The sequence below is a fragment of the Tursiops truncatus genome, chromosome 6, assembly GCF_011762595.2.
Source record: "Tursiops truncatus isolate mTurTru1 chromosome 6, mTurTru1.mat.Y, whole genome shotgun sequence".
NCBI classification, from domain to species: domain Eukaryota; kingdom Metazoa; phylum Chordata; class Mammalia; order Artiodactyla; family Delphinidae; genus Tursiops; species Tursiops truncatus.
This window is the reverse complement of record NC_047039.1, coordinates 114,617,260-114,645,158: the sequence shown is the minus strand read 5'-3', so window position 1 is coordinate 114,645,158 and position 27,899 is coordinate 114,617,260. Positions and strand designations below refer to the sequence as shown.

Genomic DNA, 27,899 nt, shown 5'->3' with positions numbered 1-27,899 from the left:
CAGCAATGGCTACATTCGAGTTTTATTTTCCTTGGTTCGAAAGCGCTCGCCCTCTGGAAATAATCCCGGCCCAGGGTCCTTCCTGGAGGGCCGGCCCTCAGGCGCGGGGCAGAAGGCGGAGGCACCCAGGCCGGGGGGCGCGGCGGCCAGTTTGGGAGGCCGCGAAGGCGGGTGGGGCAAGCGGGGCGCGTGGCCGGTGCAAATGCGCGGAGCCGAGGTGGGCGCACAGGCATTTAGGGGAGGGAGATGGGCGCGGGTGCACGGTCAGGGGCGAGGGCCGGGAACAGAGGCGGGGTTTGGGGGGGGGGGGTCCACAATTTAATTCAGTCGATGCCCCACCTGGCCCCAATGGGGGACTGGGGGCTACAGGAGGGCCCTTCCGGGCTCCCGGCCTTGCCCCCTCTCCAGGTTACTCGCCATCCTTGGAGCCCGGGCCAGGGCCAGCGGGCACCCCGGGGTAGGGCGGGGAAGGACGGACACTCGAGCGTGCGCTCCCGAGGGCCGGAGCCGGGCCCCCTGGCCGCACCACAGGGCACGGCTAGAGCGAGCGTTCGGGGGCGTTTGTTTAATCGCGCCCCCACCCCTCCGGTGGACCACCGCCCTGGCGAACCTGCTCCCATCCACGCTTTCCCCGCCCTGCTCCAAACTGGGAACGCCCCTCTTCTTTGGTCCTCCCTGTGCCTAGGAATAGGGTCCCTGCTGGACGGCCTCTTCGGCCCCTCCCGCAAATCCATCCTGTGCACCTGCTTCCTGCCTCCCTGTATACCTGCTTCCTGCCTCCCTGTGTGGTTAGGGCCTGCGCTGCCGTTTGCACCCCGGGTCTGCCCTGGCACACGCCTAGGGCCATCCTGTCGGGTGAGGGCAGGCAGCCCGATTCACGCCCAGCCAGGTCTCAGGTCTGGCCAGCGCCCCTACCCATACGTCCGCTCTGCTTCCCCCACCCAGGACTCCCTTCCCTCTGGCTGGGTGTCTTGCACCTTGGCTGAGGACCCCCGAGTACCCCTTCACTGCTGCTTGCCCAACCCCTGCAGCAGGGCGGGCAGCGCCGTCAGTTTGCCATGGTCCGGCACACCAGGGATGGGGGCCAGCGGAGACACCACGCGCAGGTCCCCGCCGGCCCTGCCCATCAGGCCAGGACGTGCTTGGGATGCGGACACACCGAGGCCAATCAGGGTGTCCTCTAGAGGGGAAAGGCCTCTGAGCAGGACGCATCCCAGACCACAGGAGGCGGGTGGGGAGTGTGTTTAAAGGGACGGGACTAGGCTTTGGTCGACTCGGGCTCCTGGACCAGGGCGAGCCGGGGTTGGAGAGGTTCCAGGGAGGCCCTGCAGACGGACAGGGGTCGGAGGAACCGATTATGCGCGGTGGGATCTGCAGCAGTGACCCCTCCGCGTAAAGGCAGGGCGGGCTGGTCCTCAGACCCACCCCGCCTCCCAGCGGGGAGCACCAAGCGGCCGAGGACCGGCCCTTGGGGAGGCCCGAAGGCGAGCTGGGGGAGAGGGAGCCGGGCGGGACTGGTCTGGGGGTTGGGGGGGAAGGGGGTTCGCAGGAAGGCGGAGGGAAAGGCGGAGCCTGTGGAGAACGCAATGGGGCGGAGCTTTTGGCGAGCTGGGCGGGGCCTGAGTGGACTGGGCAGGGCTCGGGTGGACTGGATGGGGTTCAGGGTGGGCCCTGGGTGGACTGGGCGGGCCCCGGGCGCGCCCTCGCGGCTCACATAATGTCATCCAACAGGTTGGCACTGGCCACCCAGTCTAGCGCGCGTGGCTCGGAGGCGGCCATGATCATGCACATGAAGGGACGGCCTGTGCGCCGGTCCGTGGGGTAGATGGTGGTGGGTGTGAAGCGCCGGTTGGCTTCGACGAACTCGCAGAGCTGCTCGTAGACGCGCGGGAACTCGTGGCGTAGGAAGACGCCGCGGAGCCGCAGCTCTCGCTGGATGTGGATGAAGGCCACCTCGCGTGCTCGCCGGCCCGCCTCGCCGTCCTGGTCCAGGCCCGCAGTGCCGGGCGGCGGCGTCAGGATCAACGTCTCCATGTCGGGTTCGCGGCCCCGCGCCGGGGGCGGCCGTGCTGGGCTGCCGGCCGCCAGCGCCACTTTGGCGAACTTGCGCACCGTGGGTCCGGGGCTGCGCGGCGCGGGAGCTGGCCGGGCAGGGGCGCCGGGTGGCACAGCGCCGGGGCCCACGGCCACGGACACGCTGAGCAGGAAGCACTCCGCCGGCTCGTAGAGGCGGCCGGCGGCCGCCAGCTCCCGAGCATAGCTGCCCAGTGGCGCCGCGTGCATGGCCAGCTCGCGCAGCGACAGGTAGGTGGGCGACAGCAGCAGCCCCTCGAGGCCGAAGCGCAGGAAGTTGTCTGCGGAGCCGGGACTCGGGAAGCCCAGGAAGAGAACGCCGCGGCCGCGCGACAAGAAGCCGACGCGCGCGATGCGCGAGAAGGCGCGGTGCACTGGGCCGCTGTCGCGGCAGAATTGCAACACGTGGCGGCACACGCTGCCCACGCGGCCGTACACGCAGCGCACCTTGTGCGCGTCCCAATCCTCGCGGCGACAGAGGCGCGAGCAGTAGTAGGTGTAGCAGCTATGGCAGGACTTGAAGTAGAGGCAGGCGTTGAACATGGTCTCGGTGCGCCCGCAGCGCGCATTGGAGCACGTCATCAGGTCATCCTCGTCGGCGCTGGGCTCCGGGGACGCGTCGGCCGCCTGACCCGGGCCCGCGGGCTCCTCAGCGCTGCCGGCAGACAGGGGTGGCGAGCGCGGTGCCCGCGTCGGGACCCCGGCGCCCGAGGGTCGCGAGTCTAGCAGGCGCCGCAGCTGGCGGCCCAGGCCGTCGGACGCGGGCTCGGGCGCTTGGCCGGCTGGGGGCCGCGAGTCGATGACCAGATCGGTGATGAGCTCGTCCAGCTGTTCGAGGCTGCGCTGGCGGCCAGAGGCGGGGCCATCGGGGACGGCGGGCGGAGGCGGCCGCGGGCGACTCCCCAGCAGCTCCCAGCTCCTGGCGCTCGGGCGCTCAGCCGCGCGCAGGTCGTTGTCGGTGATGGTGATCTCCGGCGTGACGTACCAGTTTCGGGCCAGGCCCTCGCCCATACGGCCCTTCTCCGACAGCGACGTCTCGGACAGCGACAGCGCCGCGTAGCGTCTGGGCGAGGTGGACAGGTTCACTATGACGGGCGGACGCCGGCCTTCGGGGGATGTGCCCCGCGGCTCCCGTGCCTCGCGCCCCAGCAGGTTCTCGTAGCTGCGGCCGCGGCCCAGTGGGTCTTCGCGGCGCGGCGCGGGCGCCAGGATGTTGTCCCAGGAGCGCGAGTAGTGGCGGCTGTCGGTCGCTAGCCGGGGTGGGCTGGTGCCGGTGCCGCCGTGCCACGAGGCGAGCAACGGGCCGGGGTCCGGGGGAGGAGGCGCCACCTGCAGGGTGCGGTAAGGCCTCGGGCCCCAGTCGCCCCAGGCCGGGCTGCTGCGCGGGTGCGGGTAAGTCCGCGTCAGGGCGTCTCGATTGCGGTACCGCCCGAAGTCCTCAGTGTAAAAGGGGCGGGCGGCGGGGTGAGCCCGGGGCTCTTCGGGGGCGTAGCGGGGGCCGCAGGGCGGGCCGTAGGCTCGGGGGGCCTCCCCGTAGTAGGAACGGGAGGGTGGTTCTTGGACGGGGAAGGTGCGAACTTCCCCCGCATAGTAGATGCCCCCGTGTCTTGGACTGGGCCCGGGTGGCTCTTCGGACAGAAAGGGCCTGGGGTAGTAGCTGTCGAAGGGCGGTCCAGGGCTGGCCATGAAGCCACCGGGGTGGCCCTCGGGTTCCTCGGTGTAGAAGAATTGGGTGGGGCCCGGCGGGGTGGTGAAGGGCAGACTCCGGCGCTCCGCGTAGTCTCGCGGCCCGAGAAGGGGCCCATCGCAGTACAGCGCCCGGGGGTCGGCGCAGTATGAGTCACTGGGGGTGGGGGTGAGCGAAAGCCCCACGTGGCGAGGCCCGGGCACCGTGAGGCCGTGGAGTTGCGGGGCGGCGCGGGGCCAGGGCGCGGTCTCGGTGGGCCCGCAGGGCCTCGAGCTCCGGGCGGCATGCTGCAGCACCGCGTCGTCGGGCTTGACGTCCAGGCGGCAGCGGACGTGGGGGGCCGGCCCCGCGGGTGGCTCGGCCGGCGCACAGCGGTTGGCGGCGGCGCACAGGGGCGCCATGCGGCCCGGGCCGCCCCGCTGAGGCTGCAGCTTGATGGGGTGCAGCTCGTTGGCGAGCGCGCGCAGCGCGGGGTACGCGGGCTCCCGGCGGGGCGATGCGTCGGCCGGCGCCGCCCGCTGGGCCTCCCGGCCTCGGCGCGGCGGCACAGGCGGCGAGGCGGGTGCGGGCGCCAGGCCCGGGGCCGCACGGGGTGCGCTCTTGGAGCGGGCGCGGCGCCGTGGCTCGCCGTCGCGGGATCGGGCGCGCGGCGCGGCGGGCTCCGGAGGCGGCGGCTCCGGACGGGCCTCCATGGCCTCCCGGTCCAGTGCCTCCAGGAAATCGAAACTGCGGCAGTGGCGCTTGTTGAAAGGCGCGGGCGCAGCAGGCCGGGCCATTGGGCGCTCACATGGCGGGGGCCTCGACACGGGCCCCGGGGCCGCCACCTTGATGTCCTGGTACACGGTCGACACCAGCAGGTCCGGCGGGTCCGTGCGGGTCATCTTAAAAGAGGCCTCCAGGCTGCAGCTCACTCGGCCTTTTGGGGCTTTCGCCCTGAGGGGAGACGCGGGTCAGGGCGGCCCCTCTGTAGCCCAGGCCCCGCTAACCCCCAGCGCTGGCCCGGCTTACCTGGGGCACAGTGGGCGGGGCAGCCCTGGCCACGGGCCTTGGCCGAGGCCGCAGGGACTTGCTCCATGCTGGCGTCAGAAGCACCTGCAGGAGGAAGCCAGCTGTCCGGCCACTCAGGTCCCGCCCCCTCATCCAGACCATCCTTTCTGTGCCACTTTCTGTTGGGATGAGGCGGGTCAGCCAGAACAGGGATGTCATTGCAGTGGTTCCCGAACTTCTGCGCCCACTAGTGACCACTGGGCAGGCTTGGGTAGACCCCCTTTCCTGGGACAGGCCAGCAGCGGGGTAGGAAGAGTGGGGGTGTGATCCCAGGACCACCACCGTGGTGCCCACTGCTGGAGCAACTGGGTACTCCTTTGGGGCCTTCACAGACTTCTTCACAGAGCAGGTGGCTGAAGCCCCCTCCTTAAGACCCAGTGCAGAGCGAGCCCTCCACTGCTGCAGTGTGAGGTCCCGGCCCCGGCCTTCAGCAGCTCCACTCAGTCACCTGATCGTCCCGCCCCACCTGCTGGCTAGGCTGGACAGGCAGTCCTCCCCCAGCGCTGTGTCAGGCCCCAGGTCCTGAAGCGGCCCCACCGGGTCCAGGCATCTCGGCTCGTGGACTTGCCGGCCCCACCCTCAACTCTCCGTGTGGCCCAGGCCAGAGTAATGCTTCCAAAGGTCACAGTGGACCCTAAAGCTCCCTTTCCTTTGCAGAAACATCCTTTGACTCTCCCTCATCTTGGGGTGGCGAAACCCACTAAGATCTTTGGGGCTGTCACGAAAAGCCCGGGAGAGCGACCCCCCATCTTTGCAGTGAGTACACTGCAGCCGGCGACCGGGCCCTGGTTGCAGGACCACGTGGGGGCTTGCGAGCCAGGAGCTCGAGGCTGCCCCTGGGCCCTCTGAGCAAAGCACCAGGCCAGGAGGCTGCCAGCCGGGGAAGCAGGGCGGTGGGTGGGTAAAGCCCCCGCCGCCCCCGGTTCTCAGGCAGGCCCTCCCCACAGCCGCTCGGGAAGGCGCCATGGAAACCTGAGGTTCCGTGCCCCCGCATGCAGGCTGAGCTGGGGTCCAGCCCTCCGTACCAGGCTCACGTTCAGACCTGAGCCACCGGCTTCACTGGGTACCCAGAGCCTGGACAGGCTGGGAGGAGCTCAGACAGCGGTACAGGTCCCCACTTCCTCACACAGGCTGGGGGAGCGTGCTCCAGGGTGAGCTGGGTCCTCACCTGGTAGGACCTCTGGTCTGGTTGACCCTCTGTGTCCCGGGTGTGCCAGGGGCTTCCTGCCGGCAGGGCTGCCCTCCTGGGTCAAGGCCACCCAGGCCCAGTGCCTGCCCCCAGCTCGGCCTCAGGCGCACCCCAACTGCCCCTGGTTTGCAGGACCACCCCCTCCCACTCCCTTCCATCTTAAAGCTAGGCCGGAATTGGGGGCTGGATGACGGGGTGTGAGGCTCCGCCCCAGGGAGGTGACAGCCAGGCCTTGGTGCTGCTGTGATGAGGAGCTAGACCGGGCGACACCCCTGCCCGTGGGGATGGGACAGTCCGCCCTCGCCGGGGTCCTAGGCCTAATGAGCCCGGCGGGTGGCCTCCCCGCCAAGCAGCCCGGCCCCTGCCCCGAGCGCCCGGGTGGGGGGCCGGCGTCCTCCAGGGGCGGCACCCCCATCCTTGCAGGTGCCGCACCTGCGAAAGACCCGCGGGGCAGCGGCCTCGACCCCTTACCTGGGCGGTGCTCCCCCACCTTGCCCGGTGGGCTGCGCAGGCCCGGCGAGCTCTGCCGTCCCCCGCGCTGCCGCCGCGTCCCCGGCACCAGCAGAAGCTTCCAGGCAGCGGCGCGAGGCCGCCGGGCCGCTCAGTGCTGCCCCCAATGGCGACTGGCAGGACTGCACTTAAAGGGGCCGCGCCGTGGGCCGGGGACGCGTGTGCCCCGCTGGCTCCAGGTTGGGGCTGTGGCTGGGCGCGAGGTGACGGGCTCTCTGCAGCCTCAAGGGCAGGCCTGGGGTCTAACGAGGGGACCCGGGTCCAGGGGGCACCTGGCCGGTCCTGCCAGCCCCCATCTCCAGGACACCTGCCCAAGGGCAGCTGGTGGCCTGGCAGGCCTTGGAGCTGAAGCCTGGAGAAAGCCCAAGCCCTGGCCCGCACAGCAGACAACTCCCGGAATTCAAGCCTCGGTTCAGCCCGGGCAGGAGCAGATGGGCGGCTCCCCGCCCTGCTGGCCTCTGCGCTGCAGTGCTGGAGGTGCCAAGCCCTCCCCAGGTACCTGGGTCCAGATGGGCACCACCTGAGTGCCTGCAGCCTCCTGTCCCCAGGATGTCCAGCTTCCCCATGCAAGCGCACACTCTTGCGCTCCCCACCTCCAATGTCCAGAGGCGGCTGCTGCTGCTCTGGGCAGCTCTGCACACCCATGAACTGCATGGTGACAGCCTCCCTCCAGGCCCCTCCCACACACGATACTGAGCAGGAAATATTCTAGCTTGGCAGAGGGGCAGGTCACCTGGCAGAGGAGCAGGTCACCGATGCCCTTGGCTCCGAAGGCCGGGACCTGCCACACTGTGGGTCCGTCAGATGAGGGGCCCTGGGCAGTACGGTCAGTATGGTCCCCACGTTAGCAGGTACTACAGGGACAGTCGACCTCACAAACTCTGGGCTAAAGGGAGCCCCTAAGGTATCTGGGGTCCAGCCCCCAACACCTGTCCACTGACCGATGGCCCACGGCCTCGTGGGTGCGAAGCTCTCTAGGCACGGCAACTGGGGAGGGGGAGGCCCGGCCACCAGGCCCCGCTTCCGCCTGCACGCCCTCGGAGGGAGCAGTCCTCTGGGCGCCTGTGGGGTTGCGGGCGGGGCAGGGCCCTGCTGACAGCTGGCGGGGAGTGGCCTGTGGGGTTAGGGTTGGGTGTCAGGTGGGAGCAGGGACACACAGCTGCCCTCAGAGGGCTGGACCGGGCACACAGGATGGTGGCCGTGCTGGTCCCACCTGGATAGGGCATGGCACACGGAGGGCTGGGCCTGCTGGAGGCTTCCTACCCCCAAGGGTAGTCATCCCTCAGGGGAAAAGGGCTCCGGGGCCTGAAGGTAGGGTGCTAGGACCTTCCTGCCCACCCACGCCGACCGGGGGCTGGGGGCAGGTGGGCCCGTCCCAGCCGGGCAGGGGCCCCGCAGCAGCATACACAGATGCGCAGTAAAACAGGAGAGCTTTATGGTCCGAGTGGTGTGCAAGGACAGCAAAAGAACACGAGTGCTGTGGGCCTCCCCGCTTGGCCCGCGCACGCCCGAGCTCAGGTGCGGGTGCAAAGCCGGTCGCCGTGCCTGGAAAGAGCTGCCCCGAGACACGCGCCAGCGTCGCCTGCCCTCTGCGCACAGGTGCCCCAAGGGTCTGGGGACCAGACGTCTGCAGAGCCGGCGCAGCTGAAGCGGAGGCCGCTGCATGCAGCGGGCCTGGGTGAGTGCGTGCGGCGGGCCGAGGGCAAGCAGGGGCCGGGCGGGCGACGGGAACATTGCCCCAACCCTGCAAACAGCCTCACGGGCTTCCTCGGCCTCAGTCCCATCCCTGAGAAGCGCTGGGGGCCGGCTGCCCCTCCCCGCAGGGCAGGCCCAGCGCCCCCAGCACACGCGGAGCGCCCTGCGGTCTGCGCGCCAGGCCTAGAGCTCCTCGTAATCGCCGCCCCCGCGGAGGTGGCCGCCCGGGGCCCCGCCCCCCAGGAAGGCCTCCAGCTCGTCGACCGCAGGCCTCTCTGTGCCCCGCCGCCGCCGCCGCTCCTCCCGACCCTTGTCCTCCGCTTGGTCCCTGCTCTTCTTCCGCCGGCTCTTCTTCTTCGCGGCCTTCTCTTCCTCCTGGGGGGGGGGGGCGTGCAGCGTCACCCGGGGGCTGGGAGAGCTGGGCCCGCCCTGCCCAGGGGCACCCGGGAGGGCTCCGGGAGCGTGTGTACCTCTCTGCCCTTCTTCTTCTTCTTCTTCTTCTCCTTCGAGGGAGGCCTGCCCTCCTTATCTGCACGGGTGAGACGCAGCCTCAGCTCCCCGTGGGCCAGAGGCCAGGCCCTCCCCGGGCCTCCCGGGCTGCTGTGAGCCTGGGAGTGGGCGGGTCTAGCAGAGGCCCTGAGCCGGGGTCCCAGTGTGAGCACAGCCCAGAGTGAAGACCCAGCACCTCAAGCCTCTGCCCTGGGTCTGGGTGGGGCCCTGGCTACAAAGGCAACAGGAGCCGCTCCTGTGGACGGGCCGACACTTCAGCACCAGGACAGGCCCAGGAAGGTCCTTTCCTCCCCACTTTGGGGACGAGGCAGTTCCAGGACCGGCCCAGGTGACGCTGCTGGGCTCGAGCTGCCCAGGGTGGAGGCTGGGGATGAGGCAGGGAGCGGTGGAGCGGGCCAGGGTCGTCATGGAGCACATGGGGGCTCAGCAACGCAGGGCCGGACTGAGGGCTCAGAAGAGCTTGCAGCAGCGCTGCCCACGCCGCCAAACGCCTCCCCTGTGGCCACTCGGTCAGCTGCCTCAGCTGCCCATCCTTCCAGCCTGGTCCTGGCCTGAAAGCCTGGGATGTCGTCAGAACACAGCCGGACCCCAAGCAGGACAGAGAAAAAAGAAGGAACTGGGCTTCCGGCCCCGCGGGATGGCCTCGCTGCTTGCGCCCCTGTGCTCTGGGGCCCCCAGGTTCAAAGGCACAGGTAAGGGGGTCAGAAACATGGCCCCTGGCTGGGACACAGTACAAGTCACCAGTGCCGACACCGTTGGATGGGGAGGGAGGGGCAGGCGTGTCGCCCCGCAGCTACCTTCCTCGCTGCTCTCCTTGCGGCCTGTGTTTTCCAGCCCCAACCCGAAGAGATCCGAGTCGTTCTTCAGTCTGAAGGAGGGGGCAGGGGGTTTGGGGGGCGGGGGCGGCTGGACAGGGCCGGCTTCCTCATCCGTCACGTCCGAGAGGTCCTCTCGCACCGGGAACTCACCCTGGAGAAGGAGCGGGCAGGTGGGCCGCCGAGCCCCTCCCCAGTTCCCTGTCACGTGACTCCGTAAGGAGGCTCCTGCGCCGGCCCCGCACCACGGGCTCACCCAGAGTGACGACAGCCCGAGCGGGGCAGCCGTGACGCCGAGGCCCCCCACCACATCCTCCCCAGAACGGGGGCAGCCTGGGCCTGGCACACGCAGCCCCCTGCGGGGCAGCCCTCCCGGCTCAGCCAGGCTGCCCTGACTCACGCCCCGCGAGACCCCTGCTGCGTTCTCGTGCCTCCCGTGCCTTTCTGCCACTCCCCACCCACCACTCGCCCTGGACTCGGAGGCAGCGTGGTGCCAAGATCGGTCCTCACCGCTCTCCGCTGAGCATCTGAGTCACTCTCAAAGTCAGGGTCGTCCATGACGAAGGAGAGCATCTGGGCGGCAATAGGCCCCTCGGGGTCACTCTCCGATGACACCTGCTTGTCCCCCCCGTCCTCCAGCCCCGGAGAGGAGCCCTCAGTGCCGCCTGGCCAGTGGGGCTCTGTGGCCTTGGGAGCTGCGTCCTGGTGTGGCCTCGAGGCCTTCGTGGAGGAACTGCAGGACACACAGGAGGGTCACGGAGCCTGAGGCTGCCCTCCCCCGCGGGACACCCCTTCCTTCCCACCCCCAACATACCGTTTGGTCCCTGGTTCAGAGCACTTCTGGGGGGCCAGGACGGTGGCCTCGTGGTGCCCTGCCGCCACCTCTTCCTCCTCGCTGGACAGAGTGATGTGCTCCCTGGGGATGGGGCCCGTGGGTGGCAGGGGCCTACTAGGCGGCTTATCTTCAAGGTCCACGTCGTCCTGGAAACCCGCCACCATTGGGTTCCCCCCTGGGGCCTCCCCATCACTGCAAAGGACAAGCAGGGCAGTCAGAGGTCACAAGTGGGGTACGGAGCACCCACCCTGATCACCAGGCCGCTCTGTGCCAGGCAAGGGCCCTGACGGCGGGGTTGTCCACCCTTGCATGGATGCAGCAAAGGGGGATACACTTCGAGGGTGGCCTTGGGGGCTGTCCCGTGTAGGGGACCCACCACACTGCAGCAGAGCTGTGGCAGAGGTCGACAGGAGAGCAGGCGTGAGGTGGGCTGAGGAGAGGACAGAGATGCCCCTGTGCGACGGGAAGCCACGGCGGGGCCCGCGGGTGGACACCTGAAGTGGGTGCCCTCCCGTGGGGCGGTGGGGTGAGGGGTGTGGGGCCCAGGGTGATGAGGGGCTCAGTGATGCCGGGGCCCTCCCTTGGCAGGGGCACAGTGCTGGCTTCGGCCTGGTATTTTGCACTTTGGGACACGCGGTGGTGGTGGAGGCGGAGCGGCGGGCCTCACTCGGGCTCGGCACCGGGAAGGGAGAGTGTGCGCCGGGCCTCGAGCCTCTCCCGTGCGGCCCTGACCGGCCACCTGCTGCGGGAGAAGCTGACGGCAGCTCTTTGGCCCCAGGGTTCCTCCTTCCACCCGGCCAAGGCTCTCAAGTGGCATCAGCCCCAGGAAGTCACTGAGAGGAAGATGCCGCCGACAGGCGGGTCACCGGCTCCCTGCTCCCTCCCTGCAGGTGTGAGGCTGCCCTTCCCGCAGCTCCTCAGGCCCAGCTCTGCTTCTGTCCCCAGAGCCCAGATGGGGTGCCTGTCCCCTCCGCCCGCCCAGTGCCAGGGAGGCAGCAGAGTCCACACCTGACGGGCCGAGGGCCAAGGCTGAGGACGGCAGCAGCTACCCGCCTGCCTTCCAGGCTCCGCGCTTACCTGTCACTGTCCTGCGGGACCTTGGCTCCAACTTTCTTTTCATCCCTTGGGGGGGCTACGTCCTCCAGGAAGCTGCGGTCAAGACTGTCGTCAGGAACAAAGTCCTCCACGTTCTGGACTCTTGCCGGGGCCTCTGAAGCTGGGGCCGGCTCTGTGGACAGCAGGCACCAACTCTTGCCCAGCGCCCAGCCCAGCCGGGTCCACCCCAGGCTGGGCCACAAGCAGGATGCTGTGTGGCTAGGCTGTGGGGCTGCCTGCCCAGCAGGGGTGTGCCCCACTTGGGATGCCTGTGCCCACCTCCCGAGGGCTGCTTCTGGGGCCTACCTGGGGGTGAAGGGGCCACCTCGGCCGCCGGCGAGGTCCCGAACAGCCGCGAGATGATGCTGCGCCGGGGGGGTGCCGCGGGGACCAGGGGGTGTGCAGGGGCTGGCGGCGCCTCCGAGGGGCAGGGGGGCCCCGGGCAAGCCGAGGGGGCCTGGAGGGGCGGCTGTGGAGCCGGCTGGGGTGTGCTGGGGCTGGAGCTCCCCGTGGACACTGCACTCAGAGGCACCACAGGAGATGGGGAGCCCGAGGATGGACTCTGCCCGTTGGTGGCCAGCGGGGACGCGTGGCCACGGCTGCGGGCCTCCATCATCTCAAGGAAGCTGGGGGCAAACAGGGCAAGGGGTGAGAAAGCCACCTCCCCGCGCCGCCTCCTCTGAGGCTCCTCAGAGGCTGCTACTGCTGTGCTGGTGGGGACGGGGTGTCCCCACTCTCAGGCTCAGAGCCCCTACCTGCCTTTCCAGGTTTCCCAGCGCAGGCTGGTGGCAAACACTGCAAGCGCCCCCAGGGCGGGGAGTGATAGGTGCGAACACAAACACTGGCTGGGAGTCTCTTCCCTCAAGGGGAAGGGTGCGCGTGTGCAGACAGGCAGGCTTTGCTGTGCCCCCGCCCTATGCCCCCTGACCCTGTTTCTAGAACCCACCTACAGGGACAGGCTGCAACCCTCCCAGACAGGGAGGGGCCTAGACCCGGGCAGCCTGGGCCCGACCGTCCCACTGACTGAGGACCCTGGTGTCACCTAGGCCTGTAGCAGGGCCCTCCTCCCGTGGGGTGGGCTTTCAAACATAAGGTGTGGAATGGAGAGCCGGCCTGTGCTTGTGGGCCGGGGTCCCGGGGGGCTGGGGTGTCCGGGCCAGCCGGCCTCACCTCTAGGTTGGTATTTGGGTGAGGGGGTGGGGGGTGGGAGGAAGGACGGGCAAGGCACTGGGTCCTGGCGCAGGCTGGGAGCGGATCCGCCCCAGACCTCGTCCGGTCCCCCAGCTGCTCAGGGGAGGTCACAGGGACACCACAGCCGAGCCCCCCCATGGTGCCGTCTTCTTCCAGTGGCCTGGTCCTGGGGGCTGGCTGGGGACGGACGCTGTGGGGAGGCTCCAGATGCCACCTCCCCAGGGACCCTATGCTTGGTGACGCCGGGCGCCCAAGCTCTCCGTCAGAGAACACCTTGCAGGAGCTGGTCAGCCCCAGGGTGGCATCCACAGCAAGGCCAGCCTGGCAGACGGAGCAGGTGAACCCCCCCCCCAGAATAACTCCTGCTGCCCCCCTCTCGCTGTTCCAGGACCAGCAGCTGGATCTTTCTCGGGAGACCCAAAGGCCCTTCCTCGAGTCCCTCTGGGGCAGCTGGGAGGTGCGAGGGTCCTGCCTGGGCCGCAGCCAGAGCCCGTGCTCCAGGCCGTGAGCACAGGTGGGGCAGCAGCCTGCGCCCCACCCCCCAGCCCCAACATTTGGATAATTCAACAAAACAAAGGAAGCAGCTGTTTTTAGGGGTGGTGCAGGGTTAGGCCTTCCCCCACGAGCTGTGGAAGGCGGACGGGCCTGCTACCTGCTCTGGGCGCCCCAAGACCCTGCGAGGGCAGAGGAGGGCCTGCCCGGGGGCTGCTCCCCGCCCGCTCGGCCGTCCTGCTGCAAGTGGCAGGACAACGCCCCTTCCTCCACTATCAAGGGCCAGGAGATTTCGTTCCCACCCAACACGCCTTCCCAAGGTCAAGGAGCTCTCTCCACTGGCATCAACCTCGGAAACCTATGTCAAAACAGGGACGGGGCCTCGGCTGGAAAACGCCAGGATGGCCGGTCTTGCTGGGGCCTGCGGTGGACACGTGGCCGGGTCAGCGGCTCCCCCTTCTGCATGCCAGGTGGCCGACAGGCGGGCCGGTCTGGACAGAGGCAGGCTGGGGCCGGGCAGCTAGAGCGCCTACAGCCGCACCGGGCCCGCACGCCGTGTTCCCTCCACCCCCGCAAGGCACGCAGCTGTCTGAGGGCAGCAGCTGCAGAAGCACCTCCGTGAAGTGCCGGCCACGCTGCGTGCCCATCACACCCGGTTAAAGCAGGCCGGGCCCGAAGTGCCCAGTGGGCGGGGGCGGCAGGGCCCTGGGGTGTCCAACCTCACATCCTCAGGGCCAGCAGGAGCCCGGTATCTGCTTCCCAAGAAGAGCCGAGGCCTGACAGCGTGGAGAGAGCCACCCTCACCCCCTTCCCATGGGGCCTGGACCACATTCAAAGCTGAAATGACTCCATTTCTTTGAGCAACACACCTCCACGCGGACAGATCTACCCGGGTGGGTGGCACTCAGGCTGCGGGCCCGCTGAGCGCACACCCGAGCTCAGAGGGAGGCCTGGCCCACAGGGTGCACGTGCCACCTGCCCGCAGAGCCCCGCCTGCAGGGTCTAAATGCTGAGGGCAGCCGCGGCCGACATACATGTCGTAGTTCTGGTCCTCGGTCTCCTGCTGCACGGACAACTCCTCCAGCGTGGCATCGATGTCCAGCTGGTTCGTCTCCAGCTGCCGCAGCAGCGTCTCTCTCTACAGAAAGGAAGCAGACACCTGAGCCGGGACCGTCGCTGCGGTGAGCCACCCCTTCAGCCTGGCGCCCCTCTCGGCGGGCCCTTGATGGACAAAACCACCTGAAGCTGAGTGCCTGGAGCCGGGAGCCCGCACGGCCTCGCCCAGGGGGGCACGATGCCTCGGCTGCTCTGCAGGGCTCCAGGGGCAGAGGTCGTGATGCGAGCGAACCGCCCAGAGAGACAGCGCCCTGTTCACACAAGGTACCCCAAAGTGTAAGAAGCCCCAACACTTGCTGAAAACCACGCGCTTCCTGCCAGCCCCAGGCTCAGGACCAGCAGCGGCTTCCAGCTTCCATCCTGCCCGACGCCACCCCCCAACCCACGCTGCGGGCGTTTTCCTGCGATTTGTGTGCACGTTTTACTTGGACAGAAGGTTAAAGGGACTCCTTCAGGCGACGAGGATCAACACCCAGGAAAGGGTGGCCAGCACGTCTGCGAGGTCCGGACACCCTGAAAACGCCCGCCGCCCTGGCCTGCAGAGGCCTCATCCCGTCAAAAGAAGGCGAGAGGAAAGGAAAGAGCCGCTCGCCCGAGTAAGTTCCACATCCTTCTGGAGAAGGGCCACGGGTCAACGTCCCAGTGACAAGCCGCATGGGTGACACGTGTCCCCGCCATGTGATGAGCAGGGCAGTCACCTCTGGGGTCTCGCGCACAAAAGCCCATCACCCATCTGAGGTCAGACAGACCCTGAGCCAGGCACGTCTGAAGAACTGTCACAGCCCAGCGCAGCCGCGGAAGAGTGACCACCACGTGTGGGGTGGGCTGGGTGGGGCCCAGGACAGAGGGCCGGCGGGAGGTGCCGACAAAGCCTGGTTCTGTGGTCTTGATGGGAACACGTGGAAACGTGAGGCTGCAATCGGGGAACTGAACCGGGGCACGGAACCCTCTGCGCTCTCTGCAAACCTACAACTGTTCCCAAATACGAAGGTCAATAACACCAAGAGCAAAGGGCTGCACAGTAGGCAGGGGCCCGAGGCAGGGGCTTCTCGGGCCCATCCCGGCACCTGTCGCCAGAGAGGGGCCAGGTCCACAGCGGGAACACAGCGGCACGGCCACAGGGAAGATCCGAGGCGTCCTGATCTGGGTGCCGGGGCCGAGTGCACCTCCTCGGTGAGGACGGACACACGAGGGCCCCAGCAGGGGTCAGCGCAGAGGGTCGCAGCTCCCGGGAAGAACATGCAAGGACACCCATGTTCTCCCGCAGCTGGTGGGTCCGTGGCTCCAGAAAGGCCCAGGTCCCAGACCACCAGGCAAGGGGAGGGGACAGGGTGGGCCATCCAGGGGCCGCCAGCATCCGCACACGGCATCCTAACTGACGGCCTCGCTCCAACCAAACCACCAAGCTGCCCGCCCGCTCGGGCCCCGCCCCTGCGCCACAGCGGCCCTGGCAGATCCAAGCCCCACCCCCTGCACCCTGCCGGCAGGGCTCACCTGGAGCTGCAGGAATGGGATGTTGAAGAACCTGTGCAGGTACTTGAGCCCGAAGCTGTTCTTCATGGAGGACTCGGCGTAGCGGAAGTAAGAAGACCCTGGGGGCCTGTTCGTGAAAAGCACGGAGACATGAGACACGGTGGTGGCAGCGGGCAGCGTGGCCTGGCCCCAGCACCCCCTTGCAGGGCTGAGTCGCCTCCTGTGGGTGACGGGCTCATGGTCCACAGGCGGAGACCTGAAGTTCAGAGGGCTCTGCTTAGCCGGGCGCCCACCAGGGGATGCCTGGACCAGGAAGGTGCTGCCTGCCTGCCCGGCAGGACCTCGAGGCACCATCCCCAGTGCCCGGCCCCGGCCTCAGAGAGGGAGGGAGGCCGCCCCCACCTGGCACCTGGGGCTGCTCGGTGCCAGGAAGCCAGGTGCCCACCCACACCCCGCCCTCCAGGTCTGCGTCCGCATCCCGGAGGGGCAGGGTGCGGGCCAGGCGGGGCAGGGAAGCCGGGGGAGCTGGCGCACCTGGGGACCCGGGGCTGTGCAGCTGGGTGGGCGGCCAGGGCTCGAGGCAGAGGAGGGCGCAAGCAGGAGCGTCCCAGGCGGACAGCCCGACCGCAGCAGCCGCGCCTGCGAGCTGGCACCCACCTGTCCAGGTTGTCGATGAAGTCTCGCGCGTCGTCGGGCAGGATGACGCGGTGCTCGCCCATGTCGCGGTAGTTCCCCAGCACGCACACAGGCACGTGCGTCGGCACTTTGGGAAGCTCCCGGAGAATGTAGTTGAAGGTCCTTGGGAGGCGCATGTGGGGAGAGACCCGCCTTAGCTTCCGCCCCCGGGAACAGCGTGGCTGAATGGCCAGCATGCACACCGCCCACGGCCAGCCCTCAAGAAGCACTGAGTGGGCCAGCGCCCTCACCACTGCTTGGTGATGTCGAACATCATGACCACCCCGTTGCAGTTCTTGTACACGTCCAGGAACTCGGCATCCAGGGCCATCTCGGACTCTGCCTAGGGATGGGGGAATCGGGCCTCAGAGACGGTGCCCCAGGCCAGGTCCCACAGGCGAGCACCCGCCAGCTCCTGGGAAAGGCTGAACAGGACTTTTACAACTGAAAAGACAATGGCTATTTTCATTTTGCGAAAAAGAAACATAGACGCAAGGTTATCTGGGGTGGAGGCCACACCGTGCCTGCCCTCAGCTGAGGGTCTCCCGCAGTGGCCGGCGGCGGTGTCCCGACCTTGGGGCTCACAGACGCTCCGCTCTGGGACAACGGAGCAGAAGAAATGCGCCGCAGCGCTGGCGACGCCCCGGAGAACCGTCCAGGGCACACACACCAGGGGGGCTGCAGTGCTGGGGCGGTGGCAGCATGCCCACAAAGACCACACAGACCTGGGCCAGGCGGTCACTGGATCTTCCTGTCCTAAAAGGGAACCCTAAAGGCTGCCCGCCGTCAGGAGGCCGTCTACGGACGGGAGGACCCGGAGAGAAGGGCCCTTGGAAGCCGTCGGAAAGCTTTGCAGCTGGCCCCTGAATTCTTTGTGTCGAGGTGGCGGCCGTGGTGAGAGCCTCCCGGAGCCACACTCATGCCCACGTGTGCCTGGGGCCACACCTGAAGGTGTGCCTATGCTTTTATTGGCTGAGGCCTTTGTAACACGGATATAAAATTTGGCCACTTCACCTAAATACCTCTCAGGTCACCCCAACTCCGAGTAGGGTCTGGCGGGCATCCCTGACACAGAGCAGCAGCTCAGGTGACCCCAGCCACCCCAACGCGACCAAGGGCAGCACGAGAGTGGCCACTGAGTCCACCAGCACAGATGGAGTCCTCAGGAGGGCCAGGCCAGGCGGGAGGCAGAGGGGTCTGAAGAACAGATGCCTGCTCACAACCCCCCACCCGAAAGAGTGGGCCACGTGGGAACAGACGCAGCTCACCTCCTGGGGCTCATTCTCCATCTTCAAGGCATCGCCTCGCTTCTTGCATTTTCCTTAAGAAAAGACACAAAGTCACGGGGTGGAAATGCTGGGCCCAAGGATGGCCTGAGGGGGTAGCAGCCCCTCCTTGTGTCCCACTGCCCCCCATGCCCCTGCCCCCGCCTCCAGTAGGTGCCTTACGGGCTGGGGTTGGAGCCGCCGGGACCCTAGGGCAGGACATGGCCAGGACCCCAGGGAGCCCACGGAGGCTCCCTGAGCCGGTGCTGAGGGTGGACAAGCTGGGCTTGGGGCCAGGAAGCCGTGGAACCACCTGAGCAGTAAGAGCTCCCATGCCCAGCCTCCCTTCCCTCCATCTCAGACATTTCTGACAGAGGAGAAAGGACCACTCGTCACCCTAGGGTCCTGGGGCCCTCAGTCTCAGAGCAGCGGGCTAGGTGAAACCAACAAGCCGGGGTTCGTTTATTAGAAGGCCGCCCTCTGCCTCTTCCACAGCCTCTCCCAGAACCTCTCACCACCCTCTGGTCCCGTCTCTGGAGGTGCCCCAGCTCAACAGACGCTGGCCACCTCGCGCCCTCCCAGTGGATGCCTGGGGCCATGGGGTCGAGGCCCGAGCACCACGACTGCCGACAGGTGTGGCCAAAGCCCAGGACGTGCCACCACCACCCAGCTGCGAGCAGAGCGGAACCTGGGCCGGTGCTCCTGGGAGGAGGGCCGGGCAGCCAGAGTTACGCCGCGCCCACGCCCGCCACGAGGGGCACCATTTCTCAGCCGCTGCCACCCCCCTCCAACTCGATGCCCTTTGCTGCTGTGGACGAGCCTCGGACCGTGTCCAACAGGGGACCAGTCAGGGTGGTAGAGAAGGCACGTTTCCTCCCCACTCTGCAGATGACACCAGATGACGGAGCCGTGGGGATGCTGGACGCTCATACGGAATGCTGCCCCTGCCCCTGGCCGCCAGCACACGAGCAAGCCTCCTCTCCACGCCGCAAGGAGCTCTGTGGTGAACAGCCACCCAGGGAACTGTGGCCAGCCCATCACTGCCCTTCCATGGGCGGGAAGTGGGGTGCTCGGAGGTTCCCAGAACAGGGCAGTGCCTGCCTCTGTACCATGAGGCCGTTCCCCCCACTGAAGACACGACATGCTGCTGATGGAAGGGGTCCCGTCAGCAAAGACAGAGCCCATTCTGGACATGTGCATCCCGTCCCGAATGAGTGCAGACCCAGGGAGTCGGAGCCAGGCACGCGGGGCAGGGGTGCGGGATGTGCCGGGGCACGGAGGGCAGCCTGGCCCGAGCGACGGCTCCCCCTCACATCTGGGATGGCGGCTGGACTGCAAGGGGCTGCTTCCTAGTGCTACCCGGCCACACGCACACAGGACACAGTGCAAGCACGCTCTGGAGCACGAGGCCCCTCCAGGCCCTGTGGGGTTTAAGGCATCCTGGGGGCAGTAGCCCCAGCATGGCGCTCGGGCTCAGGGCAGCAGCGTCCTCACCTGGCTCGATGGGTCCTCGGGACCCAAACCCACCTCCAAAGAACGTGGTGTAGGAGAGAGTGCGTGTCCTGCACCAGAAATCACAAGCTCGTAGAAGACAACGTCCCTTTGTCCCTGAAGGACGGGAGGAGCTATAGCAGGCCTGCGGGGTCCGAGGCCGGGCCTGGGGGTCGGAGGTCAAACCTGCGAGGCCAGACCACGGTGTGCACAGGGCACTGGCCCCAGGAAGGAACACGAGCATCACACAGGAGGGGCCTGTGGCCTGTGTGCGAGGAGGAGATGAATGGGATGAGACGCTGGCGGCGAACGTGCCACGCCCCCACCCCGGCCCGCCTGCTGCACACAGGCACGGCCGTTTGGGGTCTGTGTGCGTGCTGGGGTCCCCGAAAGCTCAAGCCACCTCAGAAGCCAAGGACCCTTGGCCCTGGGCCCAGGGGCAGGAACAAGTGGGCTGCCACACCCATGGTGCTGCAGGAAGGGCTCCCTGAACAGCCCCACAGAGCCTCTGGGTGTGGTCCTGTCTACCCTCCATGGCCACGTGCTCAGCTCAAGTGGCTGGAACAGGTGTTTCAAGAGCAAAGACCACGGTGCCCCGACTGGTCAGCACCGGGCGCTCCATCCTGGACCACACACCCGGAGCCCGACGGCACGCTCAGCAGAGCCAGGCCTCCGATGGCCCCTGTGCCCAGGAACCAGAGTCAAGGGAACGAGGCGCCAGGAGGCGGCAGAGGAGGGGCCGCCAGCGAGGGAGAGAGGACAGCTGTTCTCCTCCACAGCACAAGCAAAGCTTGAAAGAGAAAAGCACACTCGTACAAGGATCTGACTTACCTTTGTCAACCACATCCCAGACTTCAACTTTCACGATATCGTCAGTGGCTAGAATAGGGGGGAAACAGTAAGATGAGCAACCAGTGTGAACTGCCGGTTTCACAGATGGGCCGCGCGGATGTCACTGTCCCCGCTCGGTGCCTCCCCAAGGGCCCCTGCTCCCGCCCAGGCTGGCGGGTGCTGTGCCCAGGACACCCCCTCCCTGGAAGGCAGGGAGCAATCTGGACACCTCCTCCGCTGACACGACCCCGTATCCCGAAGGGTCCTTGGGGCAGGCTCGCCCCCAGCCTGAACCCAGCCCCCGCTAGCCCCCGCTGGCCCCCGGCTTCTGCGGGAAGGCCCAGTGCCCTGCTCCTTGGCAGAAGCCTCTGCTCCGCTGCTTGCGGGGGGCCAGGGCAGCAGGCTCTGGGATGGGCCAGTCTGGCGTCAGGGCCTGTGCACGTGCCCGGGCCGTCAGCGGGTCCACCCACCACCCCAGGGATTCCGTGGGGAAAAGGGAGAGGCGGGGAACTGCCGGGCACCTGCCGGGCTCCTGCCACCGAGCTGCAGGGCACAAGAAGTGCGCTGTCCCCGCCAACTTCACCCAGACCGGGAAGGGGTGCCCTGGGGGGGAGGCTTCCCTGTGCAGCTGGTGGGCAGGGCAGCACGAATGCACACAGCTGTCCTGCGTCGCGGCCTGGCCGTCCCTAGGAGCGAGCCGGAACGTCTACAAAGGCCCGTGTGCCCTGCTGTTGGCCCGCTGGATTTTTTTTTTCAACGGAAAGGAATGTTTAAAATGGCTCAAAGGGCTTTTGCTTTCTGGCTCCTGGGCACGCAGAGTGGATTCTCTCCCTCCCAGCAGGGCGCCCCGTGGCCGCTGTCCCCAGGCACGGAGTGGAGGTGCTGCCGTTCTGCCTCCGGCCGGGTGGCCGCCAGGTGTGTTCTGCCCATCAGGCAGCCTCGCCAACAAACGCCCTCCCAGGACCCCGTGGGGACGGCACCTCACAACTGCCGCCGAGAGCCGGGCTCCAAGGCCCAAGGGGCCTCTGTCTGCCGCGGCCCAGCACGCGCTGTGGCCGGGATGCTCCCTGCCCGGAGGCTCTGCCCCTGGGAGGTGGACCGAGTCTCCCACAGGACAGGGGACTTCAGGGCCACCCCAAAGCGGCTCTGATGAGCCCCCGAGTTCACGCGTGTGCGGTGTTCCTGGGACGACCCCAGGCTGGGGGCGGGCGACGGGAGGAAGGCCCTACCCTGCAGGCCCCGCCCCCCCCCCCCCCCCCCCCCGCCTCACTTTTGTAGCTCCAGTGGATGCTGGTGACCTGGATCTCCTGCGTGGGGATGTACTCCTCCACGAACTTCTTGCCCTGCAGCCGGTGCCACAGGGCTGTCTTGCCCGTGTTCCTGTCCCCTCGGATCACGATCTTCACTGCGGGGAGAAAGCACAGATGAGGCAGACAGTCAAGGCAAAAGGCAAACTTTCATCCCCCGAGCGGGTCCACGCATGGCTTCTCGTGCACAGACGTGGCCAGTGTGGCTGGCGAGCCAGGAGAGCTGGGTGAGGTGGGCTGGCCGGGAGCCCCCGGAGGGACGAGGCCGTGGGCACACGCTCGCTCCCTCGGGGCACCGGCAGCCCTGCTCTCCCCCAGGCCCCCGACGGACTTCCTCCGGGGCAGGTGGTCGACCTCGGGACTCTGCACTCGGGAACGCAGTGCTCCAGAGCTGGGTGCCCGTGGGGCAGGTTGGGGCAGGCTGTGCTCACCTCTGCAGGCCCCACGGTTCCCACGTCCGCTCTCACCCTCCTTTCCCAGAGCCCTGGCATCTTCGGGGCAGGATTCTGCAGGACGCAGGGCTCCTCAAGACCACATCTGGATGACAACAGGAAACCTGGATTCTACTCTGCTTGCTCAGCCGGTGTTTAGGAGCGTGTGCACGTGGAGGGCTGGGGGCAGCGTCTCCCCCACTGGCACCGGGCACCGGGCAGGGCCGGCGTGGACTCCGTGTTTCTCACCCGGTCGTCCTGTAGGGCGCCGTCTTCTAAGTTTTCAATGTCTGGCACAAAGTCGTCCGTGACATCTTATGTTCTAGACTTCGTGGTTGCTGCTGCGTACTCTTCATCCTCCCTGATATTTGTTTTGTCTTTTTAATTAACCTTCCCAGAGGCTCGTCTACTTGACCAGTCACGCACACACACCCTGTGTGTTTTGCTGGACGCCTCCACTGACCCTTCTTAGAAAGCACTTGCTCCTGCGTTTTTGTCGTTTACTTTCTTTCTTTCTTGAGGTTTCTCCTGTTCTTCTCCTGGGTTTCACACCGTACTCTCGGGTCGACCAGCACAAGTGTGTGGGCTGTTCATTATCACTGCATTACACATACTCCTCTGACCCATAAATTACTGAGAAATATTTCTAAGTTCCCCCGGAAAGTTGTCCTTTTCGTTATTCCCATCCAGTCTGGCTCACTGTGGCCCCAGAACGTGGTTTCCATGGCACGTACCCTCGGGGTCTGCTCGGACGGTCGGTTTTAGGAAGGCTCCTTGGTGTGAGCGGGGCTGGGCGCAGACGCCTGCTCTTCACTGAGTCTTGCTCTCGCCCGGCCGGCTGTCTGACCTGCGCCCAGCGTGAGTCCCCACAGCTCCGGCACGAGGACCCCACGGGTGCGGCTTCCTCGCGGCTGATACTGACCCACCGCGTGGTTCCACGACCCTGCTTTCAACCTTTCTATGCCATCGTGTGTTGGATGTGTCTCTTACACATCACACAGCCGGAAAGAAATCAAATCGCAGTCTCTCTTTCACTGGTGCGTCTGCCTGTTCACATTCCCTGGTTGCCAACAGCGGCGGGTAACTCCCTCCGCCACGTGCGATCATTTCCGGTCACTGCCGGGGCTCCCTCCCCTCTTTTCTGCCTCTTTCATGTTGGACGAGGGTTTTTTTAATTCCCCTTTTGCCTGGTATTTATTTGGAGGGTTTGAGATCTATTTCCTTTCTTAAATCTTTAACACACACCTCTGCTGCAGTGAAGCCTGAAGTTAACACGTGTCCTCGGCTCCCACTTAAACACACTCTGGCCAGCGCCATCGTGGGTTACACGCTGATTGCTAGCGTCTGGCTCCTCCTCCTGCGTTCCCCACGGTAGTCACGATGCTTGCTCACCCATTTCCGTGCTGACCTGTGCCTTGCAAACCTCCTCCATCTCCCGAGCTCCCTCTCCATCTGTCTGGAGTACCTCCTCCGGGACTTATTTCAGCAGGAACCTTCGCACAGAAACTGTCCAGCTGAGATCGGAGAGGGGCTTAATCGCACTCACTCACTTGGCGTAGATTTCTAGGCCGACCAGGATTTCCCCACAGGAACGTCTCCACACCATCACTGTCGGCGTGTTGTCAGGCTCTTGGCTGTCCCTCTGCTTGCACTGGTCGCTTCTACAATTCTCCTCTTTGACTTTGCTGTCCTGAAATTCCCATGATGTGTCCAACTCTGGGAGTCTGAAAGCCCTGGCCTTGGGTTTCTTGGAGTTTCACGTACTCCGGGAACTCCGGGAAGTCCTAGCCTGCATTTCTGCAGTAACTACCTCTTCTCCACCCCTGCTATTCTTTCCTTCTGAGACTCAGATCACGTGTGTGTGGGCATCGCTCAGTTCTGGGCCCGCATCCCCCTGCCAGGTGCCAACTCCACCTTCAGCTATTACGCTGCTTCGCCCACCTGCCGGCCTTTTGTTTGCGTGACCGTGCTCTTTCATTTCTGCAGGGTCTCTTTGGTTCTTTTTTCAAACACGGCTTGTCTGTCCAGAGTCTTGATATAATCTTAGAACTGCTTCCTTCTTTTATATCTTTATCAATTTTAACATGTATTGATATTTGTTTTCTATTCTGTTTTGAGAATGAAAAGTCTTAATTTTCTCTCTCTTCAACTGAAATCCTTTTAAAATTTGAAATTTACTCTTCAAAAAAGTTAATTAGAAGAAACCGTACAACGTCAGAAATAAATAAAATGACCTGCTTTCATCCATTAAAAAAAGGAATTGGCCTCTACTTTTAAATTAAAAAGTCCAATCAATCTCAGAACCTTGGACACTGGCTCGGATAAGGTAAATAAGCGATCCACTGAAAAACCTGTAATTAAGATTCTCCCAAGAAGCGACGAGGAGCCCTTACTTAGGAAGCACGTGGCGCTTTACGCCAGGCGTTTTACTAAACAGAACAACTCTCTCTCTATTCTACGTCTTTTCTTTTATTCTAAGTAAAGCTACAACGCAGAAGACCCAAGAATCTCTTCTACTCCGATTCAACAGTAATTCACTCACACTGCCACACGTTTCCTGCAAGATCGGGAATCTCCTTTTTGTGTTTTCATACAATAAAAAAAGTGCTTTATCTTGGATGTAAATGATGCAATCAATCACTCTGCAGGAGGCACAACTGAAATCCAGCGATGCCCTTTCTCCGTACCACCAGCAGGGGTCACTAGACACACGCCCAGCTGGCCACCTCCTCCTGGGCAGCCCCTCACCCCCACCGCAGCAGCGGCTCCTCTGCTCAGAGCCCTCTGAGGTGTCCCGTTCACAGAGGCCCCAGGACGGTGTGAGGGCCGCACTTCTGCGGCTTGGCCCCCCCGTGCTTCTCTCCTGATCTCGCTCCGCTGTGACCCCTCGGCCCTTCTCCACGAGGCCCGCTCTGACCTTCTACGTAAAGTCCCAACCCCAGCCCCCACCCTGCTCCATTCCTCCACCCTTCAGATGGGTGATGTGGTTACCACCTCATCATGCTTAGTGCCCACAGTCTGCCTTTCCACCCCCACTAGAATGGAAGCTCCACAAGGCAGAGACTGCCGTCTGGGTTTTCACTGATCTACGCTCAGTAAATATTTGCTAAGTAAATGAACGCTAGGGAAGGAAAACCTATAAATGAAAACGTGGCAGATCACGGGCAGCAAAGGCTCGGGAATTTGCAAATCGGCCCTGCTGGGGCAGGTCAAATAGTTTGCCAAACACAGCTGTTTATTTCCGAGAGAAAAAGCTCTCTTACCCAGAAACCAGCCTTTCAAAGGTTTCTTGGCAAGGAGGTGTTTAACTCCATTTTAAGTGCTAGCACTGAAATCCGACTGGCCAGGACTCTGGCTGTCCCAGCGTCTGGAGGCCTTCTCAGTAAGGAATGCAGCCTGGAGCAAGGGCACTCTGGACGAAACGCACAAGACCGGGCCTCCTCACTGGACCCAACACGGGTAGAAAGAGCAGACCAACACAGGTAGCATCCTTCCACTTAACACGCGAATGACTTCCAAACCATGGACAACGTCCAATGTCTCATTTGGGTTTTGATTCTAAACGGGATGTGTATGCTGGGACTCTGCATGGGTGTCACTTCTCATCGTCATAGCAATTTAAAAGAAAACGACTTGTCTGCCCCAGGAGGACAAGGTTCTGTAAGAGACAATCATCAATTCTTACCCATAAAAGTCCTGAGTCTATAACTATCGTATTGCTGGTTTGCTCTCCTAAGTAAGATGTTTTGGGAAATAAATATTAGAAATGTTCTATTCTACTGACTAATAAAAAAATTTTAAAGTTTCAAAATTGCAGTATTAGCCAACTACAGGGGCAGCATCACCCTGAAATGTCCTGTGGGCACAGCACCCCGTTTCTCTCAACTGCACCACCTTTCGTTCATTTTGTTCCAGATCAGAATCTGCCCCCCCTCTCCCCAACTTCCTGAGGCGGGTCTCTTCTCTGGAAGGACTCCAATGTCCTTTCTACTTTTTTTTTTTTTTTTTTTGCGGTACTCGGGCCTCTCACTGTTGTGGCCTCTCCTGTTGCGGAGCACAGGCTCCGGACGCGCAGGCTCAGCGGCCATGGCTCACGGGCCCAGACGCTCCGCGGCATGTGGGATCTTCCCGGACCAGGGCACGAACCCGTGTCCTCTGCATCGGCAGGCGGACTCTCAACCACTGCGCCACCAGGGAAGCCCCATCCTTTCTACTTTTTACTCCCGCCCACCCAGGACCAGGGGGTGTGCCCACCAGGGAGTGCTTTTCCAAAGGTGAACATTTTTCAGGTCCAGTTTCCAAAGGACTAAGATTAAGTTTTAAAAAATAATACCGTAAATAGTAAAATTAAATAAGGGAACCAAAGGTGGATTGTAAAGACTTGTGTAAATGAGTATTTTGACTTACTATTACCCTCTTCTTGGAATGTGAGAGAAATACACACAAAATTGGGTAAAATACATGCAAAACGATCCCTCTTTTAAACCCAAAGTCTTTCCAATCAGTTTCTTAATATGGTACATTGTTACCAAAATCTGGGTCATCACAGAGACTGAAAGGCTCCCCTGAAAGTAGCAAAGGGAGGAATGTCCAGTATCTTGTAGCAATATATAGAAATACTTAAAAAGGAAAACAATTTAAAAGCAGAGAACAACATTAAAAAATCTTTAAATACCGCTAGCAAAAAGCCAGCAAGATGGAAAAACTTTAAAGAGGTCAAGAGGACAGTCAGCCTCTAGGAGCTACACAATTTACATAATTTATAACTGAGGACTGGAAACGACCTGGGCTTTCAGGGCATCTGGTAAATAACTCCTCTTTCCCGTAGGAGAAAAGAAATCTCTACAATAACAAGTAAGAGAGTAAGAGCCTGTGCCTTCTGGAGCTTTTCTAAATATATCCCTTACAAATGCTTCTTTTTTAAAAAAAGGGGGGGGGGCAAGAACGTGCGGTGTAGCTGACATTCCGTCTTCAAACGGGGTTCGAAGTCTACAAAGAAAAATCCCATAGCTCAAACTACCGAAGCCGGCGGAGTCCTCCGCTCTCTTCTCTTGCGGGTGACCCCACGGTTCATGGATGGAGAGCTCCACCACCCACTTTAAGAAGCGTCATACACCACAGACTCTCCCCACGTTATGTAAGAATCCCTCTTAGACGAGGTCACCTGGGCCAATGAGGGTACCGCAGACGCACCAGGAACCGCCTAGACCAATTTCACTCGAATGTCCCACCGTGCCAGCATTCCTCGGGAATGACCCACAGGTCAGAGGGGAGCGCCGCGGGCCGAGGAGTCCACCTTCTGGCCCTGGGGTCCTCTAGGACCTCCTCTCCGGCCCGCATCACCTCCCAACCCCAAGGGAACGCCCCTGGGGCACCCGCAACGTGCCCGGCACAGGTAAGGGCTCAGCTCACCTGCACACAGACGGCGAGGCCCTCGGAGCGCGACGGGTCCCCCAGCGCTTCCCGGGCGAGGCCCGCCCCGGTTACCACAAGTCCTGGACGGCGCGGCTGGGGCCTGCGGACCCCGCGGGACGGCGCCCGCTGCACCCGTGCCCCCACTTTCCACGTGCCCCCGCAGGAACCCCACGCCGGGCTACACTCACTGTTGTACTGCACCCCCTTGGCGAAGCGCCTCTGCAGCGCCTGGTTCATGGACTGCAGCCCAGCCGGGATGTTCTTGTCGCGGCCCGGAGCCTGCTCCGACCCCACCAGCTTCTTGAGCGCGGAAAACATCTTCCCGCTCCCACGTCCGAGCCCGGCGCGGCTCCCGAGTTCAGCGGCAGCGGCGGCGGCTGCGCGGCGCGGATCGCACCATGTCCCGGGCCCCGGCGACTGGGCGCCTGCCTCGAGGGCGGCTCAGGGGCTCAGCCGCGGAGGATCAGCTTCGTCCCCCGCGGACCCCGGCGCGGCCGCTCTGTACTCGTCAGCGCCGCCATCTTGGCGCCGGCTCGGCGGGGCGCGCGGCTACGGGGCTCCGCGAGGGCCACAGGAGTGCGGCGCGCGGAGGGGTGCGCGTGCGCAGAGCGCTGCGGTCGCGGGGCGTGCGGCTACGGGGCGCCGCGAGGGCCACGGGCGGGTGGCGCGCGGAGGTGCGCTCTTGAGCCGGGCGGTTTAGGTGCGGGGCGTTGGACTCCGCAGTCCCGCCTTACGAACTGCCCCCAGGGTTTCAGC

General features: G+C 64.7%; 2 protein-coding genes across 8 annotated transcripts; both read right to left on the bottom strand.

The window, feature by feature from the left end:
- Window positions 1-6: 6 nt before the first annotated feature.
- AJM1 (apical junction component 1 homolog) lies at window positions 7-7,768 on the bottom strand. 4 transcript variants are annotated; one of them, XM_033859112.2, is made up of 3 exons: window positions 7,448-7,768; window positions 4,769-4,926; window positions 7-4,693 (listed from the first exon to the last, which is right to left on the bottom strand). In XM_033859112.2, the coding sequence occupies exon 3, from the start codon at window positions 4,639-4,641 to the stop codon at window positions 1,711-1,713; it is 2,931 nt and encodes a 976-aa protein (XP_033715003.1). In that variant the 5' UTR covers window positions 4,642-4,693; window positions 4,769-4,926; window positions 7,448-7,768; the 3' UTR covers window positions 7-1,710. The 4 variants fall into 4 exon arrangements, with proteins under 4 accessions (XP_033715003.1, XP_033715004.1, XP_073662947.1 ...); XM_033859113.2 differs by having other exon boundaries at window positions 4,769-4,852; XM_073806846.1 differs by lacking the exon at window positions 7,448-7,768 and adding an exon at window positions 6,468-6,573 and having other exon boundaries at window positions 4,769-4,852.
- A 151-nt stretch (window positions 7,769-7,919) lies between these two features.
- Window positions 7,920-27,706, bottom strand: RABL6 (RAB, member RAS oncogene family like 6). Of its 4 annotated transcripts, none has more exons than XM_033859114.2 (16): window positions 27,332-27,703; window positions 21,261-21,395; window positions 19,991-20,038; window positions 17,672-17,724; window positions 16,655-16,746; window positions 16,386-16,526; window positions 15,750-15,855; window positions 14,174-14,277; window positions 11,763-12,082; window positions 11,439-11,589; window positions 10,738-10,791; window positions 10,341-10,553; window positions 10,037-10,259; window positions 9,509-9,680; window positions 8,672-8,730; window positions 7,920-8,576 (listed from the first exon to the last, which is right to left on the bottom strand). In XM_033859114.2, the coding sequence occupies exons 1-16, from the start codon at window positions 27,459-27,461 to the stop codon at window positions 8,385-8,387; spliced, it is 2,193 nt and encodes a 730-aa protein (XP_033715005.1). In that variant the 5' UTR covers window positions 27,462-27,703; the 3' UTR covers window positions 7,920-8,384. The 4 variants fall into 4 exon arrangements, 3 of the variants coding, with proteins under 3 accessions (XP_033715005.1, XP_033715006.1, XP_073662948.1); XR_012332777.1 differs by having other exon boundaries at window positions 8,484-8,576; window positions 8,672-9,270; window positions 27,332-27,706; XM_033859115.2 differs by lacking the exon at window positions 10,738-10,791 and having other exon boundaries at window positions 27,332-27,702.
- Window positions 27,707-27,899: the final 193 nt, after the last annotated feature.

Excerpts from the sequence above, each read along its gene's own strand:
- AJM1 (XM_033859112.2), bottom strand. The coding sequence starts at position 4,641 with ATGACCCGCACGGACCCGCCGGACCTGCTGGTGTCGACCGTGTACCAG.
- RABL6 (XM_033859114.2), bottom strand. The coding sequence starts at position 27,461 with ATGTTTTCCGCGCTCAAGAAGCTGGTGGGGTCGGAGCAGGCTCCGGGC. Across the intron at positions 16,747-17,671 it reads TGGAGAATGAGCCCCAGGAG|GCAGAGTCCGAGATGGCCCT; the intron begins GTGAGCTGCGTC and ends CCCCATCCCTAG. Across the intron at positions 9,681-10,036 it reads CAGATGCTCAGCGGAGAGCG|GGTGAGTTCCCGGTGCGAGA; the intron begins GTGAGGACCGAT and ends CTCCTTCTCCAG.